The 20594-nt window shown below is 43.1% G+C and overlaps 1 protein-coding gene across 3 annotated transcripts in view; it reads left to right on the top strand.

Annotated features, from left to right (window-relative positions):
• The window catches only part of LOC309608479 (T-cell activation inhibitor, mitochondrial-like), a 78261-nt gene that overhangs the window by 29321 nt on the left and 28346 nt on the right, over window positions 1–20594 (top strand). For 2 of the 3 annotated variants that reach the window (XM_082348695.1, XM_082348694.1), the window contains exons 1-2: window positions 7743–9370; window positions 12871–13123. In XM_082348695.1, the coding sequence (XP_082204821.1) occupies window positions 9088–9370; window positions 12871–13123 (536 nt within the window). In that variant the 5' untranslated portion in view covers window positions 7743–9087. Of the gene's footprint in view, window positions 1–7742; window positions 9371–12870; window positions 13124–20594 lie in introns of those variants that run through there. The other variant, XM_082348696.1, reaches the window with a different exon arrangement.

Raw genomic sequence — 20594 nt, 5'->3', positions numbered from 1 at the left:
TGAGCAAGCCTGTCTGCACTTCTGCTCAACTGCACAGTCTGTGACTGTGTTCCCAGGAACCAGGACTGGGTGAGGCCCTGGGGACACGGGGCCTGGAGGTCAGGCCTGGGGTGGGGTTAGCTGATGCCAAGGGCATGACTGCTTCTGAGAGTGGCAGGGGCCATTAGCTCCACAGGGTGGGTGGTGGGAGGACCAGAGTACACTCTCCGGGCTCCCTGCTGGTTGGCCTTGACAAAGACCTCGTTGTCATGGCTGGGGGTGCTGGCCTCTCAGGCAGAGCTGTTGGGGCCAGGCCCCCAGCCTTGACCTTGCAGGGGCTCTTAGCCTCACTCCCAACCAACCCCCAAGAGTCCCAACAAGTGTCTCAGAGAGGCCCAGAGAAGTTCAAGCTCAGCACTGGGGCAGGGACCAGGGCTCAGTCTACACCAGCAGAGTCCCCAGAGTAACAGTGACTGTTATAAATCCCATGGACAAAACCATCCAAGCCCTTGTGGGACAGCATGTCTTGGTCCTCTACCTCGTGACCTCGCAGGGCCACTTCCGCTGACAGTGTGTATGTGAAAAAATCTTGGCAGGAGTTTCCTGTCAAGTTTGGCCTGATTGTCCACGGGGTCTCTAATCTGGAAAGCCAGCCAGCAGTGGGTATAACCCTCACCCACAACCCTCTCCAAGCAAGTGGATAACAACAAAGGCCTGCAGTTAACGAAACCTCCAAGGCTGGAGGTACTGCTGAATCAGGTGTGCATGTCTTACTTCCTCAGTGGCCTCCTGGCTCTATTTTAGAGAGCTCTCTTAGCAATACTGACTCCATTTTTATTTTCCTTTCACAACCTGGAGATAGCATCAGATTTCACGGGCCAAGGGTTCAGTCCTACAAGACTGCCCACCCTGTCCCCCACTTCAGACACCAGTTGCAGGGCCAGGTTGTCACCTGTGCATCTGACCCACTATAGATCAGAGGTTCCCACAAGCCCCTCCTCAAGTTTGATTAATTTCGTAGAACAGCTCACAGAACTCCGAGAAACATTTTACTTCCTAGATCACCAATTTATTATAAATGGATAAAACTCAGAAACAGCCAGATAGAAGAGATGCCTAGGGCAGGGAACGTGGGAAAGGGCACAGAGCTTCCAACCCTCTCTGAGAGCCCCACTCTCCCAGCACCTCCAAGCGTTCACTAACCCTGTCTATTAGGGGGTTTTACGGAGGTTTCATTACATTACAATGGTTAAATCATTGGCCAACGGCAATTGATTCAACCTGTAGCCACTTTCTCCTCCTTGGAGGTCAGGAGGTGGGACTGAAAGTTCCTACCCTCTAATCACAGGGTTGGTTTCCTGGGCAACCAACCCCCATCTGCAGGTGTTTGCAACAGTCACCTCATTAACGTAACAATAGACACCTTTAGGCTCTCAGCACTCAAAAAATTCCAAGGGTTTTAGGAGCTCGGTGCAGGGAGTGGGGACAGGGACGGAGACCAACAATGTATCTCTTATTATAAATCACCATATCACACTGACTGAGCAGGACCCCTTATTCCCCTTGTGTGCTAATGTTTTCATGCAGCCATCAGCCCACCCTGGGAGACCCCGAGCACCTATGGCCCCTTCACTGGGTGAACCTTCCAGTGTTATGCCAAGCCTGGTGCCTGCCCAGAGAAGGCCTTGGGAAACACTCCACAAAGGGTTCCAAGACCCCCTAGACTGCAGGACCCCCTTCCTCAGGGTGCTCATGACCACGTAAAGTACCTGTTCCCCCGGGGCTGGGCCCCCTTGGCATCCTGATCTTACCTGTTCCAGGTCACTGTGGGCTGCAGGATGCCTTTGCTGATGGGCTGACCTGGAGCACATCCCCGCTGGTGACCTGCATGGATGGGGCTCCTGAATAGGGAGGGGGCTGTGAACCTGGGTTGCTCCGACACTGGCCGCATGAACATGGGCAAGCGGCGCATAAGCCCGCCCCCTGCCCCACCCCAGGTGCTGGAAAACAGGGCTGTCCTTGTGCCCCCAGCGGGTCGTCACTGAGCTTCTGAGTTACTCTGGTGGTCTGTTTGCTTCCCAAATGATAGAGTCACCACATCCTGATTCTGGTGAGTTCTCTGATGGTCAGGAAGTTCTTCCTCTTGTCTAGCCACTGCCTACCTTGCTTTGACTTAAGCCAATCCAAAGGTACCTGGTTAACTGTCCAGGATGATAGAGCAGGATGATAGGCCAGTGCGTGAAGAACATGCAAACCTCAGGCTATCAGGGGGAACATGGCCCCATGGACCGCCAAGTTCTCTGCTGCCCCCTTGTAGAGTTCACCTCTCCCCAAGGAAGCAGTTTTGGTCAGCGCAGAGGGATCCGGCCACCCCAGGCGATGGCCAGGGACAGAGGGTAGGCCTGAACGGCTGGCCCTGCAGATGGGCAGTGGGGAGGGTCCTGGGCTGGGAGATGCTGGATGGCTTCAGCTGGCTCTCTGCACAATGATCCCCTGGCCCTGGGTTCCAGGGTCACGTGCAGCACAAATGACCCCGGCTCGGCCCAGTCCCCCATCGCACTTGTGGTGTGTGTGTTGCTGGTCAAGTGCACAGGGTCCTCTGTGCCGTTTCCCTGAACATGTCGTCAGGCATGTTTTAGAGCCAGCTTTGCCCACTGTCATGCGGTGACAGGTGCTGAACCTTCCTGCCTAGGGCTGTGGCTGGGCAGAGCCTAGAGGGCTTGTGCTCTGTTTGTTTGTTTTGGCCACACCACTCAGCTTATGGGGTTTTAGTTCCCTGACCGGGGATCTAAACTGGGCCTTCGGCAGTGAGAGCGTGGAGCCCTAACCACTGGACCGCCAGAGGGCTCGTGCTCTGGAGCCAGTGGGTCTGGGTTTGAGGACTGGCCTCTCCACTTCAGGGCATGTTGAACCTCACCTAGAGGATGGGGTGGGCCTTGCCCTGTCCCCGCTCGGGAGGCTTTAGCAAAGACTTCAGCTGGGGTCTCGCTCCAACAGCTTTCTGTGCTGAGACCACTGGCCCACTCCCTCCCTCCTGTACCTCCCGGAGGCTCCTTTCAGGCTTGCCCTCCAATCCCTGTGCCTCTCCTGCTGGCTGAGAGCCGAGTGGGTGGGTCCTGCCCTGACCCCCGTGGATGGGGGCATCCTGCGTGCTACCCGCCACTGCATGCTCCGGGGAGACTGCTGGGTGGGGACAGCCGCCTGTGCCATCTCCTGTTCCAGGCCACACGGTGGAGGGGCTATCGCACCTTCCTGGTCTCATCTCGGACTTGGCTCTGTGAGACTAGGCGGGAAGTGAGACCCAGCCCGAGATGGGCCATGGGTGCTGCGTGGGTCCCAGAGTGCGGGACGAGGGGGCTGGCCAAATGGGCTGCACCCTGAGCCATGTGGAGCTGGACATCACCCTTGTGGGTCATGCACTGGTTCTGGCTGGGATGCACCTGATCTTGGAGAGATAGCAGTGAGTGGTGGCTTGAAGCAAGATCTTAGTTCTCTGCCCAGGACTTGGACCTGGGTAGCCTGGATGAAAACCAGGAATCCTAGCCGTTAGTCCACCAGGGGCTGGAGGCTGGAAGCTAAATTCCCCTGAACCTTGCCTCCATTGAAAAATGCATTTCTCAAGAAGGCAAAAACTGTAAAAACAGGTACAAAGTGTATTATTAGAGACATAGCACAAGTGGGAAAGCACACAGAGAAACAGTTTATCTCAGACAGAAGCAAGGCAGAAATACATACCCGGAGAGAGGGTGTGGGCGTCTCCGCTAATGATGAGGAGCACGGGAAAGAGGCAGTTAAGTCACTTATGACAGGGCAGTTCTTCCGGCTCTTTGTTTATCTTTGGCCCATTATTTGGTTTCTTTTTCCACACCTGACCTGCCCTAGGACCCTCCTGGACATGGATTCCAGCCCAGAGGCCTATGGGGGGCCTTGGCATCACCTATTATGGGGTGGCGCCCCCTCCTTTTTGACCCCCCAGGAGGCTTTCTGCGCATGTGCAGTGTCTCCCTTGCCCCAAGGATGGGAAACATGTGACCTCTTTATTTTTTACTCAAAAAGGGTTTGGCCCCTCTCTGTCCCGCCATGACTGTTATCTTAAAGTGTCCTCAGGAGACAAAGTCCAGCTACTTACCCTGTTGCTGTTGTTATTTCTGTCTCGTAGTGCAAACAGGAGGCTGGTTGTAAATATCTAGCCTCGAGCCCACCTGCCTCCTTCCTCAGGAAATGTAAACAGGAGGCCAGTTGTAAATGCCCAGCCTGGAGCCCACAGCCGGTGGGAAGCAACCAGAGCAGGGGTCTCCAGGGCACCCCCAGGTCCTAAAATCCCCGCTCTTGGCCTGTCTTGGCTTCACAGCGCCTTACCTGATTCAGAAGCCCTGAGTGTTCCTCTTCTGCCGGTTTATACCCAGGCAGGTTCACGCTGCAGGGCCTAACTGTGCAGACAACAGGACCACAGCAGTTCTTCCTTCCAGAACACATTCAGGCTTCCCCCACCTGAGAAATGTCACAGAGCCTATGAGCTTTATGTCCTTTGAGGAAGAGGTGGGCTGCTGAGGCCGAGCCAGCCTGCTGTATCTCAGCACCAAGGATATAGTCAATAATTTTTTTCTTTTTTTTAAATGAATGACCAGTATGCTAGCTGGACTCAGAAAGCTGGAGCATCTGTGCAGGGTCGTCTAGGTGGGGAGCACCCAGGAGGAGCCTGGATTCATCCCCAAAGCTGGAGGTACTGCTGAATCAGGTCTGGGTCCAATCACAAGACGGAAATCACATTTAAATGGGGAAACAATATAAAAATTGGTAAATTTTGTCTGATCAGGTCATCCAAGATGGCTGTTCTCCTGCTCTCTGTACATCCCCTGCTCGACCAGCCCCTGCTTTACCTATACCTTATTCACGTGACTGACCTTCCCTCTCAGTCGTAGAGCCTGTTCAGTAAATGCCTGTGTACTTGCCCCTGGCCCCAGCTGGTGATTGTTATAATCTTTAGATCAGAACTCTCTCCACTATGCTGGTTTATCAAAGGGGCAGTAAGGGGCGTGCCCCTCTGCTGGTTTCTCTGGCAACCAGTGAGTCAGTCTGACGTCAGTTCCTCCTTTAACTGGTAACCTCCCCCCCCCCCAACCGCTCCTCTCCCCCTGGAGTGAAGACTGCCGTCATGTCCCGCCCGCTGTTTGCTGCACGCCATGGGTGTCTCGCTCCAGGACCTTGCTTCAGACGTGTAAGATCCTCCTATCCATTAAACCATTGAGGTTGCTCTTGCTGACTCTGGGCTGCTGCTTCTGGCTTGAGGCTGGGCAAGTACAGGGCTTGCTGGCTTGAGGGGTGCAGCCCAACAACTTAGATAAAAGAATGACTCTAAGATGTAATAAAACTCAATATGGGCCCTAGGGCTGAGGGAGAGTCTCCCAGGAAGAAAAAAGCTTGGAAGGGGTCCTCTCTCGAGGTCCTGTGTTCAGGCCTCGTTGGTGGCAGAGAAGTTGGCTGGGTTGCTCCTGCCGTGGCTCCCCAACCACTGGGTAAGCAGGAAGCAACTCTCTGGGGCACAAACCAGGTGCAGGCAGGTCAGCTGATGGCTAGGCCTGTGAACAAGCAGAGGAGGTTGGAGTGCCAGTGGGGGCAGGAGGCCCAGAGTTTGCAGTGTGTTGATGTTACTGAGTCCAAGCTCATACTGCTTGTCTCCTGACAGGCCAGTAAATTGAGAGACAATTTGTTGGGGCAAGGAGTGGTGCCTTTATTTGGAAAGCCAGCAGACCGAGAAGAGGGTGGAGTAGTGTCCCAAAGGGCCATCTTCTCTAGAATTCAGGCCTCTTTTTAATTTATTTATTATTTATTTTTGGCTGTGTTGGGTCTTTGTTTCTGTGTGAGGGCTTTCTCTAGTTGCAGCAAGTGGGGGCCACTCTTCATCGTGGTGCACGGGCCTCTCACTATCACGGCCTCTCTTGTTGCGGAGCGCAGGCTCAGTAGTTGTGGCTCACGGGCCCAGCTGCTTCACGGCATGTGGGATCTTCCCAGACCAGGGCTCGAACCCGTGTCCCCTGCACTGGCAGGCGGATTCTCAACCACTGCGCCACCGGGGAAGCCCCAGGCTTCTTTTATACTAAAAGGGAAGGGAGTAAAATCCTGGTTCTGTTCAGACTCTGATTTCTTCATTCCTGCAGCCATTCACATGTGGGCCTGGTCAGGATGTTTGCTGTGAGTTAACAAAGATATTTTAGCTTAATGCTCATTACCTGGGAGGCAGGCCTCCCAGAGGTGGGCCATTATGTATAATTTAAGCTTATAGGCAACATCCCTTTAGTAATTAACTTGTAGCAAAAGCAGTAGGATACAAAGGTTAAAGTAAAAGAAACAGATCCGATATGGAGTCAGATTTGTCTTCTGTATTACATTGTGAGGGCCACGGGTTCTGCGCCCATGGCTGGGCAGGTCTGCACCAGATGCCATCACACCTACACTTGTGACCAATCAATCTTGCAGCCTCCAAAACCAGCAGGAGGGCGCCTCTCTCTGCAATGTCCCCCTAGCGCCCTCTACTGGAAAAGCTTACCATTGTGCTCCCTCTGAAGGACAGAAGCTTAAAGGAATCCTGTTCATTACTGCAGAGCATGTGTGAAGGGTGGGTTGGAAGTTGAGCAGCAATAAAGGGGGAACTGGCACAGAAGACCCATGGCGCAGCTCTATCATGGAACCCATTGGCCCAAGGAGAAAAGAGAAGCGCTGTGCACAAAAAAACTCACAACTAGCCAATTAGAAAAGTGAGAGGCTGGATCCAACCCAAGTGCCCAATGAATAGGGCAGGCTCAGTAGAGGCTGGAATCATGGGAGACCCTAACTTTGGGGGTGTGAGTGGATGTGAAATAATGCCAGGGTCTCAGGTGGACTTGGCGTGACACCCACAGGTGGTGGCTTCTCTCTGCAAAGTCATTCAAAGGCAGAATGAAGCAGAGGGGAGTTTATAATGGTGATCCTGTCACCAAGTGCAGTGGATTGCATGCTGGCTCCAAAGGATGTGTCATGTCCGAATTCCTGGAGCCTGTGAATTTTACCTTGTATATTAAGGTATGTGACTTAGTTACAGATTTCGAGAGGAGGTGCTTATCCTGGATTATCCTATGAGCCCTGAATGCAGCCACATGCATTTTTTTAAACTTCATAGGAAGAATTTTATATTTTTCAATAATTTGTCTTTAATATGGGTGCAATTTACATCATTTTCACTTTCATTTTACCTAAAGATTTGGTAATGCTCTTTTTTTAATTAAAAAATTTTTTATTGAAGTATAGTTGATTTACAACGTTGTGTTAGTTTCTGGTGTACAACAAAGTGATTCAGATATATCTATCTATCTATATATTCTTTTCCATTATAGTTTATTATAAGTTATTGAATATAGTTCCCTGTGCTATACAGTAGGTTTTTATCTATTTTGTATATAGTAATTTGTATCTGTTAATCCAAAACTCTTAATTTATCCCTCCCCCACTTCCCCCTTGGTAACCATAGGTTTGTCTTCTATGTCAGTTTTCCCCTGACTCTTGTAGGGCACGTTCACCCCTTTCTAAGGGAAAGAGGCATAGAGTAGCATGTAGTCATTGGCATCAGGCCAGGATCTCAGAGTGAAGCACAGTTGTTGCTGTTTTATCCTCTTAATTTTAATTCAGTTTTAAAATAGGCAAAACGTGTATAGGTTTCAAAAATCAAAGCTGGACTTTCCTGGTGGTGCAGTGGTTAAATATCCGCCTGCCAGTGCAGGGGACGCGAGTTTGAGCCCTGGTCCGGGAAGATCCCACATGCCGCGGAGCAAGTGGGCCCGTGCGCCACGACTGCTGAGCCTGCACTCTGGAGCCCGCGAGCCACAACTACTGAGCCCGCGTGCCACAGCTGCTGAAGCCTGTGCACCTAGGGCCCGTGCTCCGCAACCAGAGAAGCCACCACAGTGAGAAGCCCGCGCACCGCAGCGAAGAGTGGCCTGCGCTCGCCGCAACTGGAGAAAAGCCCGCACCCAGCAATGAAGACTCAATACAGCCAAAAATAAATAAAAATTAAAAAAACAAAAATCAAAGCTAAACACAAAGTTTACTCAGGAGTTTCACTGCCATCCCAATTTCATTTACCCCAATCCCATTAACTTCCTGTTGGCAGTCATTTTTATTCATTTCTGGGTTGTTCTGCCTGTTTTTTTTTTTGGCAAAAATAGAAATATGTATCAAAAAATAATTATGAAGATTTAGTCCTTCACTAACAGGAAATTCTCTCAGCTGCTCATGGGACTGTCATAGCTGAGAGTGGTGTATTATAATAAATTAAACAAAAATAAATGGACTGTTCCTAATTTCAGATCACACTGTTTCTGAGAAGAGACCTATAGGGATAAGAAGAAAAGCTATTATTTATGCCATTTCTTGGAGCTGTTCCTTCACTAAAAGACAATTCTTTTTTCACTTAACAGTATATCCTAGAAATCACTCCATGTCCTTTCATATATACTGCCTATGTCACATTCTTTCCCCCTTCTTTTTCCTTTTGGTTGTGTAGCACTCCATTGAATGAAGATACCATAATTCAACCAATCTCTGGATAGGCATTTTAAGAGCCTTTTATATAGAGAGAAATTAGCTCTTTACTATGAGATAACTTGCAAATATTTTTTCCCAGTCAATTTTTGTCTGTAGACTCTTGTGTGTTTGTGTGTGTGTGTTTTCCTTAAAAATGTGTGGTTTTTTTATGTGTTCTTTTTTTAAGATTTTTTTAAAAATTTACAATATTGTGTTAATTTCTGCCATACAACACAGTGATTCACTTATACAGAAATATGTGTATAGTTTTTCATATTCTTTTCCATTATGGTTTATCACAGGATATTGAATATAGTTCCCTGTGCTATATTAAGTTTTTAAACTATCTTAGGTAATTGGATTTATCAATCATTTATTACTTGAGATATTCAGTCATAGTTAGGCTTTTCCCACATCTAAGTTATAAAGGAACTCAGCCATGTTTTCTCTAGTACTTATATGGCCACATTTTTTTTTTTTTTTTTACATCTCATCCCTATGAAGTTCCATGCTGTGAGGTGTGGATCGAATTTTATCCTGTACTGAGGAGCTATGAAATCCCACCATTTTTTAATACTAAATTCTTTAATACACTCAACAATGTGTTTAAAAGGTCAGGATATAATTTCTGATGTTTCCTTGTTCTATTTTGTGTATAAATGCCTCAACATTTTTTTCCAAGAAGTCAATGAAAATTCTCTTAAGAGATTAAGTGCCTACTTAGAAAACCTCCAGAAATCAGGCTTCAAGTCTTTGAAACCAACCCAGCTTGTGTTTTATGTAAGAGAAACAGACCGGAATTCCTCTGATGGCCAGGAACACTTCAGCACTTCAGGTACGTTTCTTATTTCTTGTGTGTCCCTTGCAGGCTTGTTGTGATGTGTCTGATCTGTCTAACGTTGCTAGAAGACCTTCGGATTGAAGCCTTGTCATAGGAAATAATATCATTTAATTGCATGTTTTCCTGGAGTTAGATTCTGTTCCTGGTTGCATGTGTTTGGTGAGCCATTTTTTATGTTTAAACTTTTCTGACTAGAAAACTGAAGTGTTCCTATTTGTCCCCTTCCTATTTCTGTGCTGTTTTAAGTATTAAGTGTGTATATAACAATTTATATCTTTAAAAAATATAGCTTACATTCTCTTATTTAGTCCTCAAAGTACCCTGTGAGGAAGGTAGTATTTGTCCAATTGTAACTTAGTAATGTCCCAGGACCATGGAGGCAGAATAGGGGTCTTGAACCCTTTAACTCCAGCCTCATGCTGTTTCTAAAATCTGATTAGTCTTCATGTACAGCCTTCTGTTTTGTCCTTTGTCACTGCTTTAGCCATGATCCAGTGATACTTTAAACTGGATTTAAAGGATAAACATGGGTCTGTCCATCCTTTTCGTGATCCTTGAGGAAATAACTTTATTTTTAGAATGAACTTTAAAACAGTCTAAAGATTTACTAAGAGCTTTCTGTGAACAAATGCTAAAACAAATAGCTGTCGTCAGCTCTGGCTGAGTAAAGAGAAAAATCCTCTACTTTCAGTTAATGGTTAACTTTGAACCGTTTATTAAATGAAAATAGATTATAAAAAAATAAATTAGTGGAAATTCCCTGGTGGTCCAGTGGGAATTCTGTGCTCTCACTGCCAAGGGCCCAGGTTCAATCCCTGGTCAGGGAACGATGATCCCACAAGCTGCATGGTGCAGCCAATCAATCAATCAATCAATCAGTCAATCAATAAAATAAATAAATAAATCCATCCATCCATCCATCCATCCATCCATCCCTCGTGGCGAAGTGGTTAAGAATCCGCCTGCCAGTGCAGGGGACACGGGTTCCGTCTCTGGTCCGGGAAGATCCCACATGCTGAGGAGCAACTAAGCCCGTGCACCACAACTACTGAAGCCCAGGTGCCTAGAGCCTGTGCTCCACAGCAAGAGAAGCCACCGCAGTGAGAAGCTCGCACACCGCAACAAAGAGTAGCCCCCGCTCGCCACTAGAGAAAGCCCATGCGCAGCAAGGAAGACCCAACACAGCCAAAAATAAATAAATTAATTAAAAAATATAAATTATATATATATGGAGTTCTTAGAAGTCAAAAAGAAAACAGAGTAGCTTGGTTACAAACATGGGCAAACACAATGACTAGACAGTTCAGGAAATAATACACATAAATTGCCAATAAGCATATAAAAACGTTTAGCCTCAGTAATCAAATGCAAACTAAACTAATTGGGTAGTATTTCGCAATAAAAGTTATGTGCAGTCTGGCACGAGCATTCCACACTATATAGCAGCATATACATTGGATTAAATAATTAATGGAATTGATAAGAGAGAAACTGAGATTTATTCCTTGACTTACCTTTTCTGAGGGTAAACTATTTCTTCCTAACTTCAAATGCAGGAATTTGGATTTTCCTTTCCTCTTTCACTGACTAGAATAATTTTCCTACCAGTATTTCTCCCTTTACCATCAATGATTCAACTAACAATTCTTTCTTAGTTTGCATGTTATAGATTCTATAAATCTATGTGGCAGGCATATCAGGTATCTCTGAGAATGATTTAGATTGTGATGACGGTCATCGTGGCAAAGAAAACGCATTTCAGTCTTGTATGGAATGGTGAAAAATTAAATACAACTTTTATTGTCATCAGTTTTGGAAGTGTTAAATAAATTGTGCTACATTGATTATGTGGATTAGTATAGAGCTACTAAAAAGAAAGAGAATGATGTATACATACAGATAATGGAAGAGTCACCAAGGTTAAATAACAAAAACAAGTTCAAAGTAATAGATCCAGGGAATTCCCTGGCAATCCAGTGGTTAGGACTCTGTTCTTCCATTGCAGAGGTACCAGGTTTGATCCCTGGTCAGGGAACTAAGATCCTGCAAGCTGCGTGGAGTGGCAAAAAAAATAAATTAAAAAAAAAAAAAAAAAAGTCATAGGTCCAGAATGGTGCAGTTTATATGTTAAAAAGGAACAATTCACACTGTGGGTGTGTGTTCGTGCAAACACATAAGCGTATATATCATATATAACATACACACAGAGCACATAGCAAAGGTCTAGAGCAGTGCTGTCCAAGAGGGCTTTCTGCGGTGATGTAACTGTTCTGTATGAGCGCTGTGTGGTCCAGCTGGCGCTAGCCCCATGTGGCTGCTGGGCACTTGAAGTGGGGCTAGTATGACCAGGAACTGAATTTAAAATTTTATTTAATTTCAGTCAATTTAATTTTATCAATACATAGCCACATATGGCTAGTAGCTACCATATTAGGCAGTGCAGGTCTAAATGCTTGTGTACCTAAATGTCAATAGGGTTACATCTAGTGAAAGTGTGAGGTTGTGTGCCTGTCAACAGGAGACTTTTACTTTGTATATATAATTTTACAAGAAGGATGTACTTATATAATGCTTGTATAATTTTCAAAACCAATTTTAAAAATTTTCCAAAGAAAGAAAGAAGAGTCAGCATGTTATAATGGGGACAATGCTTGGCTTGGTGGCAGCTCAGATTTAAGCCCTCACTTCACGCTTCTTAACCTCCTCGAACCTCTGCTTCTTCACATTTGAAAAGAGATAATAATGGCACTGCTGAGAGTGTTCATTGAAAAGTTATGTAAATGCAACTAGCGCCATGTTTAACACCGAATAAAGGTGCAGGGGAACCAGTAGATTTCCTACTGTTGACGTAAGTTAGATTACTACCCTGAGCCCACTGACTACTTGCATTAAAGTCAGATTGTGAAGTGCTAACTTCTAAAAAATTAGGGAATTTTGAGTCACTTCTGAAAATATTGTGTCCCTAGCTAGCTGGATGGGGGAGTATGAGGACAGTCTTTTTCAACCGCAGAGAAAATTTGAGGTGGGTTTCTGTGACCCCGAGACTGGATTGGCCCCTCCTTGAACCACTGTCCCAGGGCAGCCTGCCCCACCCTCCCCTACCTCCCCCTCCCCCTTCTCTTTAGTGCTGGACACCCTGTCTGCTGGACACTTGCTCATAGGAGAGCTTTTCCATCCCTTAGACTGTAGAGACCAAATTTATGAACAGCATTGAAAATATTCTCAATCCCTTTCTTAGTCTGGGGTGGGTTTGGTCACTGGCGCCAAACTAGAAAAGAGAGCTGACAGAGGACTTCATGAAGATGGAGGTAGTGTGGTATAGTTTGGGAGAAGGGATGTAGTTTTCCATTTACAGGTGACTTTCCAATAGGATGAATTTTAATCAGTAATGGAGTGTTTTAAAAGATTTTGATTCTATAAATGTATGAAAAAATGTTTTTAAAGTAAAGCAAATAATCATCTGTATTAACTGTTTGGGGAATTATATTCTCTAGGATTTCGAGCAGTCAAATTTACTTTGCACACCAGAGATCTGCTAAGCACAGTATTATATATTCTCAACTCCTGCAGTTTATCCATTGAACATATCCAAAGCTTGAATACTAATGTGCATTCCCAGCCTCTCAAAGAGGCCAAAAGGATATCTGACAGGCCCATCAAATGGGACAAGTCTTACTACTCCTTTACTGGGTTCAAGGACCCTGATGAAGACCTCGAGCAAGTCTGGAGAATGGAAACAACCCTAACGTATGTAAGAGTTTTTATTTAACTAAAGTTATTTGTAGTTAGTAGCCCCCACTCGCCTCAACTAGAGAAAAGCCTGCATGCAGCAACAAATACCCAACGCAGCCAAAGATAAAACAAAAAAAGCAAAAAACATGAGCTAGAAGAGAGGGTCTCAGCCTCGCATGCACTGGGATCCAGCCCATGAAACTTCTGCTTATACCCATTGCTCTAATTATCTCACAGTGTGTCCAGATGAACAAAAACTTGGGAATGTCTGACTTACCTTTTGGTATAGAAAAAAAGTGGGATTGGATAAGTCAAAGCATAAAAGCAAGAATGAGAGTTGTTGGACCTTAAGTCAAGAGGCTTTAGAATAACATATTAAAGAAATTCAGAGAAGCAATTAGTCTGTGGTTCAGTTGAGTGTTTCATAGGGTACAATTTTGGTCTGGAGCTAGATGTGTAGCCATCATGAAAAGATTGTCCCAGGGACCCAGAACTCAGAGGTAGTCAGCTGGCAAACAATGAAAACAGACTGGAACTGGGAAAAGCCAATTCACCAAGATAAGTGCTATTCCACTGGTTCCTTGTCCAAGCTGAGTATTTATAATTTCCTTATTTGTATGTAGTTCATCCAATAAAATTCTTCAGTCTTTAATAAAAGTAGACACTCTTACATTATATTACATGTTACTAGATAATGCATTTTTAAGAGTAGGGAACATGTTTTAATCATCTTTCTACTAATCTGCTTCGTAGATTCATAAAACCCAACCAGCATTTTTATTTCACTGAATTAAAGAACTGTTGAAAAAGTGTGAATGCGAACTGCTGGAGGCTGGGTGTGGAGAACTCAAGGTTTAATATGGAAATGTAAAGTAGCTTAATACAGATGGTAGCAGTAGAAGTGACTCAGCAATGAATGTAGAGGACCATTTTTTTTAAAACAGTGCCTCTGTTGGTTTCATTAATGTTAACTGAAAAGTATCTGCTGTTTTTAGCAAGAGATACATTGTCTTAAGGAAATTTTCTGAGTGTACCTGAGTTGTGTTACTATGAATTCTTCATTTCCTCCAGAGGTATACTTTGTTTTAAATTCCAGCTCTCATGTTGACAATTACCAGCACAAGCTCAAAACATGTCATTTTGATTTGTCTACTCTTAAAGAAGATAGCAACATAAATTAAATAGACCACTGTTTTGGAAATTGAGATCAGTGGAAATATAACTGTCTAATTTATTGATCATTATTATCCAAATTCCGTTGTCAATAGCTATGTATCTTGTCAAACAATGAAGTAAACCCCTTCATAGCCAGATAGAACCTTTGCTTTCTTAGCTTTGACAAATGAAATTAACAACAATAAAGCATTACATGTTTTAGCCTTGTTTATAAGAGAGATCTTGCATTCACTTTAAAACTGATTTAAAATTAATATTGAATTATCCTAAATGAAACAGACAGTATTTACAGTTGCTTACAGAAGAGCTGGAATAGGGCTGTGGGTGGTTCTTGGTGTAATGCTGTTTCATATCTTTTACTTCCATATATTTTTCTTGGGCTAGAGAATATTGAGAGTTGACTGGTATCACCTTAAATCTTCCTACTCAAAGCTTCTCTTCTAAAATCGACCGGTTAGAGATTTGTTTTGTTTAGTTTTTGATGCTTGTATCGGAGGTCCTTGGGTTATATTTCTTGAACATTGATATATTAGTGACTTACCTGAACCAGATCGTCACACCTCATAGAGTTTGAGTTTAGCTTATTAGGTATAATTTTAGAGCAGAGGGTCCAGGCTGGGTAGGATAGGAGAGGGCAGCTCTACACTGAAAAAAGGCAAGAAAAAGAATACATGCTGCTCTTTGGGCCCTTTGGGTAAATTACAGTATAGACTAAATGCCGCAAAAAAAAATCTGTTGCCTTTACCAGCATGCCTTAGAGGGCCTGTGCCCCGGTTATGACAATTGTATGAATTTGGAAGATTTCATATCTCTTATTTCCATAACCTAACCTGGTCTCCCTGGTCCAGTGTGTTCACACAGGCCCAGCACCCCTTTCAGCCAGTCTTGACCTTTTCCCAACTATGGAAGTTGCCCAGTTTGCGGGAACCCTGATGAGGGTTTGTTCAAGGTTTTGTTTTATGTTAGTTTTTCCCAGTAAGCGTTCCAGGAGCTTATGTCATCAAAGCCAGAGTAGTGTTGGTATCAGTTTCTTGTTTCAGTTATTAATTTTTTATGTGGCCATGCCACGTGGGACGTGGAATCTTAGTTCCCCAACCAGGGATCGAACCCGAGCCCCCTGCATTGGAAGTGTGGAGTCTTAACCACTGGACCACCAGAGAAGTCCTAATGGTTTTTTTTTTTTAATTTTTAAAAATTTTTTATTAATTAATTAATTTATTTATTTTTGGCTGTGTTGGGTCTTCGTTTCTGCGCGAGGGCTTTCTCTAGTTGCAGCAAGCAGGGGCCACTCCTCATCACGGTGCGCGGGCCTCTCACCGTCGCGGCCTCTCCTGTTGCGGAGCACAGGCTCCAGACGCGCAGGCTCAGCAGTTGTGGCCCACGGGCCTAGCTGTTCCGCGGCACGTGGGATCCTCCCAGACCAGGGCTCGAACCCGTGTCCCCTGCATTGGCAGGCAGACTCTCAACCACTGCGCCACCAGGGAAGCCCCTAATTTTTTAAATTTGTTATTATTTTGCAAATGATTATAAAATTGTTGAACCATTTGAGAGGTTTCAAACCATATGGATGGAGTGACTGTCCTATAGTCAGGAGATTTAGGGTAGCTGTAACTCGGACAAAACTTCTTTACCACCATGGTCATTTTGGCCATATATGGTTTGTTTTTATTTTCATTCTTGTATTGTTTACCTCATCTTTATTATATATGTAGTTATAGAACAGGATGCATAAGGAGCACATGCTGAATTACACAGTTCAGAGGGAGCATAAAAATAATTCTGCAAATTTACATCCAGCTGATCTTCACCTGGTTTACAAATTGCATTCACCTGATCAAAATTTAATCTTGAAAGCATGTTATTTCTAATATTTCAGAATGTAATGTTAAAAAGAGAAAATATAACAGTTTTTTTAATGTCTGAAACATTTATATTAACATATTTCCATACATATTTCCATACAAATACAAATATAAGATTTTTAGAAATTTCATGTAATGTCTGAAACATTTATATTAACATATTTCCATACAAATAACCCAATGAAAGTTTAGTATTAGTTGTTTTGTTTGTTTGTTTTTTTATACTGCAGGTTCTTATTAGGCATCAATTTTATACACATCAGTGTATAAATGTCAATCCCAATCGCCCAATTCAGCACACCACCATCCCCACCCCACCGCAGTTTTCCCCCCTTGGTGTCCATATGTCCATTCTCTACATCTGTGTCTCAACTTCTGCCCTGCAAACCGGCTCATCTGTACCATTTTTCTAGGTTCCACATACATGCATTAATATACGATATTTCTTTTTCACTTTCTGACTTACTTCACTCTGTATGACAGTCTCTAGATCCATCCACTTCTCAACAAATGACTCAATTTCGTTCCTTTTTATGGCTGAGTAATATTCCATTGTATATATGTACCACAACGTCTTTATCCATTCGTCTGTTGATGGGCATTTAGGTTGCTTCCATGACCTGGCTATTGTAAATAGTGCTGCAATGAACATTGGGGTGCATGTGTCTTTTTGAATTACGGTTTTCTCTGGGTATATGCCCAGTAGTGGGATTGCTGGGTCATATGGTAATTCTATTTTTAGTTCTTTAAGGAACCTCCATATTGTTCTCCATAGTGGCTGTATCAATTTACATTCCCACCAACAGTGCAAGAGGGTTCCCTTTTCTCCACATCCTCTCCAGCATTTGTTGTTTGTAGATTTTCTGATGATGCCCATTCTAACAGGAGTGAGGTGATACCTCATTGTAGTTTTGATTTGCATTTCTCTAAAAATTAGTGATGTTGAGCATCTTTTCATGTGCTTCGTGGCTGTCTGTATGTCTTCTTTGGAGAAATGTCTATTTAGGTCTTCTGCCCATTTTTGGATTGGGGTGTTTGTTTCTTTAATATTGAGCTGAATGAGCTGTTTATATATTTTGGAGATTAATCCTTTGTCCGTTGATTCGTTTGCAAATATTTTCTCCCATTCTGAGGGTTGTCTTTTCGTCTTGTTTATGGTTTCCTTTGCTGTGCAAAAGCTTTGAAGTTTCATTAGGTCCCATTTGTTTATTTTTGTTTTTATTTCCATTACTCTAGGAGGTGGATCAAAAAAGATCTTGCTGTGATTTATGTCAAAGAGTGTTCTTCCTACGTTTTCCTCTAAGAGTTTTATAGTGTCCAGTCTTATATTTAGGTCTGTAATCCATTTTGAGTTTATTTTTGGTATGGTGTTAGGGAGTATTCTAATTTCATTCTTTTACATGTAGCTGTCCAGTTTTCCGAGCGCCACTTATTGAAGAGACTGTCTTTTCTCCGTTGTATATCTTTGCCTCCTTTGTCATAGATTAGTTGACCATAGGTGCATTGGTTAATCTCTGGGCTTTCTATCTTGTTCCATTGATCTATGTTTCTGTTTTTGTGCCAGTACCATATTGTCTTGATTACTGTAGCTTTGTAGTATAGTCCGAAGTCAGGGAGTCTGATTCCTCCAGCTCCATTTTTTTCCCTTAAGACTGCTTTGGCTATTCGGGGCCTTCTGTGACTCCATACAAATTTTAAGATGATTTGTTCTAGCTCCGTAAAAAATGCCATTGGTAATTTGATAGGGATTGCATTGAATCTGTATATTGCTTTGGGTAGTATACTCATTTTCACAATGTTGATTCTTCCAATCCAAGAACATGGTATATCTCTCCATCTGTTGGTATCATCTTTAATTTCTTTCATCAGTGTCTTATAGTTTTCTGCATACAGGTCTTTTGTCTCCCTAGGTAGGTTTATTCCTAGATATTTTATTCTTTTTGTTGCAATGGTAAATGGGAGTGTTTCCATAATTTCTCTTTCAGATTTTTCATCATTAGTGTATAGGAATGCAAGAGATTTCTGTGCATTCGTTTTGTATCCTGCAACTTTACCATATTCATTCATTAGCTCTAGCAGTTTTCTGGTGGCAGTTTTAGGATTCTCTATGTATAGTATCATGTCATCCGCAAACAGTGACAGTTTTACTTCTTCTTTTCCAATTTGTATTCCTTTTATTTCTTTTTCTTCTCTGATTGCCGTGGCTAGGACTTCCAGAACTATGTTGAATAATAGTGGTGAGAGTGGACATCCTTGTCTCGTTCCTGATCTTAGAGGAAATGCTTTCAGTTTTTCACCATTGAGAATGATGTTTGCTGTGGGTTTGTCATATATGGCCTTTATTATGTTGAGGTAGGTTGCCTCTGTGCCCACTTTCTGGAGAGTTTTTATCAGGAATGGGTGTTGAATTTTGTCAAAAGCTTTTTCTGCATCTATTGAGATGATCATATGGTTTTTATTCTTCAATTTGTTAATATGGTGTATCACGTTGATTGATTTGCGTATATTGAAGAATCCTTGCATCCCTGGGATAAATCCCACTTGATCGTGGTGTATGATCCTTTTAATGTGTTGTTGGATTCTGTTTGCTAGTATTTTGTTGAGGATTTTTGCATCTGTATTCATCAGTTATATTGGTCTGTAATTTTCTTTTTTTGTAGTGTCTTTGTCTCATAGAATGAGTTTGGGAGTGTTCCTTCCTCTGCAATTTTTTGGAAGCGTTTGAGAAGGATGGGTGTTAGCTCTTCTCTAAATGTTTGATAGAATTCACCTGTGAAGCCATCTGGTCCTGGACTTTTGTTTGTTGGAAAATTTTTAATCACAGTTTCAATTTCATTACTTGTGATTGGTCTGTTCATATTTTCTGTTTCTTCCTGGTTCAGTCTTGGAAGGTTATACCTTTCTAAGAATTTGTCCATTTCTTCCAGGTTGTCCATTTTATTGGCATAAAGTTGCTTGTAGTAGTCTCTTAGGATGCTTTGTATTTCTGCAGTGTCTGTTGTAACCTCTCCTTTTTCATTTCTGATTTTATTGATTTGAGTCCTCTCCCTCTTTTTCTTGATGAGTCTGGCTAATGGCTTATCAATTTTGTTTATCTTCTCAAAGAACCAACTTTTAGTTTTATTGATCTTTGCTATTGTTTTCTTTGTTTCTATTTCATTTATTTCTGCTCTGATCTTTATGATTTCTTTCCTTCTGCTAACTTTGGGTTTTGTTTGTTCTTCTTTCTCTAGTTTCTTTAGGTGTAAGGTTAGATTGTTTACTTGAGATTTTTCTTGTTTCTTGAGATAGGCCTGTATAGCTATAAACTTCCCTCTTAGAACTGCTTTTGCTGCATCCCATAGGTTTTGGGTCGTCGTGTTTTCATTGTCATTTGTCTCTAGGTATTTTTTTATTTCCTCTTTGATTTCTTCAGTGATCTCTTGCTTATTTAGTAACGTATTGTTTAGCCTCCATGTGTTTGTCGTTTTTACGTTTTTTCCCCTGTAATTCATTTCTAATCTCATAGTGTTGTGGTCAGAAAAGGTGCTTGATATGATCTCAGTTTTCTTAAATTTACAGAGGCTTGCTTTGTGACCCAAGATGTGATCTATCCTGGAGAATGTTCCATGCGCACTTGAGAAGAAAGTGTAATCTGCTGTTTTTGGATGGAATGTCCTATAAATATCAATTAAATCTGTCTGGTCTATTGTGTCATTTAAAGCTTCTGTTTCCTTATTTATTTTCAATTTGGATGATCTGTCCATTGGTGTAAGTGAGGTGTTAAAGTCTCCCATTATTATTGTGTTACTGTCAATTTCCTCTTTTATAGCTGTTAGCAGTTGCCTTATGTATTGAGGTGCCCCTATGTTGGGTGCATATATATTTATAATTGTTATATCTTCTTCTTGGATTGATCCCTGGATCATTATGTAGTGTCCTTCCTTGTCTCTTGTAACATTCTTTATTTTAAAGGCTATTTTATCTGATATGAGTATAGCTACTCCAGCTTTCTTTTGATTTCCATTTGTATAGAATATCTTTTCCCATCCCCTCACTTTCAGTCTGTATGTGTCCCTAGGTCTGAAGTGGGTCTCTTGTAGACAGCATATATATGGGTCTTGTTTTTGTATCCATTCAGTGAGCCTGTGTCTTTTGGTCGGAGCGTTTAATCCATTCATGTTTAAGGTAATTATCGATATGTATGTTCCTATGACCATTTTCTTAATTGTTTTGGGTTTGTTTTTGTAGGTTCTTTTTTTCTCTTGTGTTTCCCACTTAGAAAAGTTCCTTTAGCATTTGTTGTAGAGCTGGTTTGGTGGTGCTGAATTCTCTTAGCTTTTGCTTATCTGTAAAGCTTTTGATTTCTCCATCGAATCTGAATGAGATCCTTGCCGGGTAGAGTAATCTTGGTTGTAGGTTCTTCCCTTTCATCACTTTAAGTATATCATGCCACTCTCTTCTGGCTT

Source organism: Balaenoptera borealis (assembly GCF_965194805.1).
Source record: "Balaenoptera borealis genome assembly, chromosome: 12".
In the NCBI taxonomy this organism is placed as follows: domain Eukaryota; kingdom Metazoa; phylum Chordata; class Mammalia; order Artiodactyla; family Balaenopteridae; genus Balaenoptera; species Balaenoptera borealis.
Note: the sequence above shows the minus strand (reverse complement) of the source record. Positions and strands in the feature narration are given on the sequence as shown.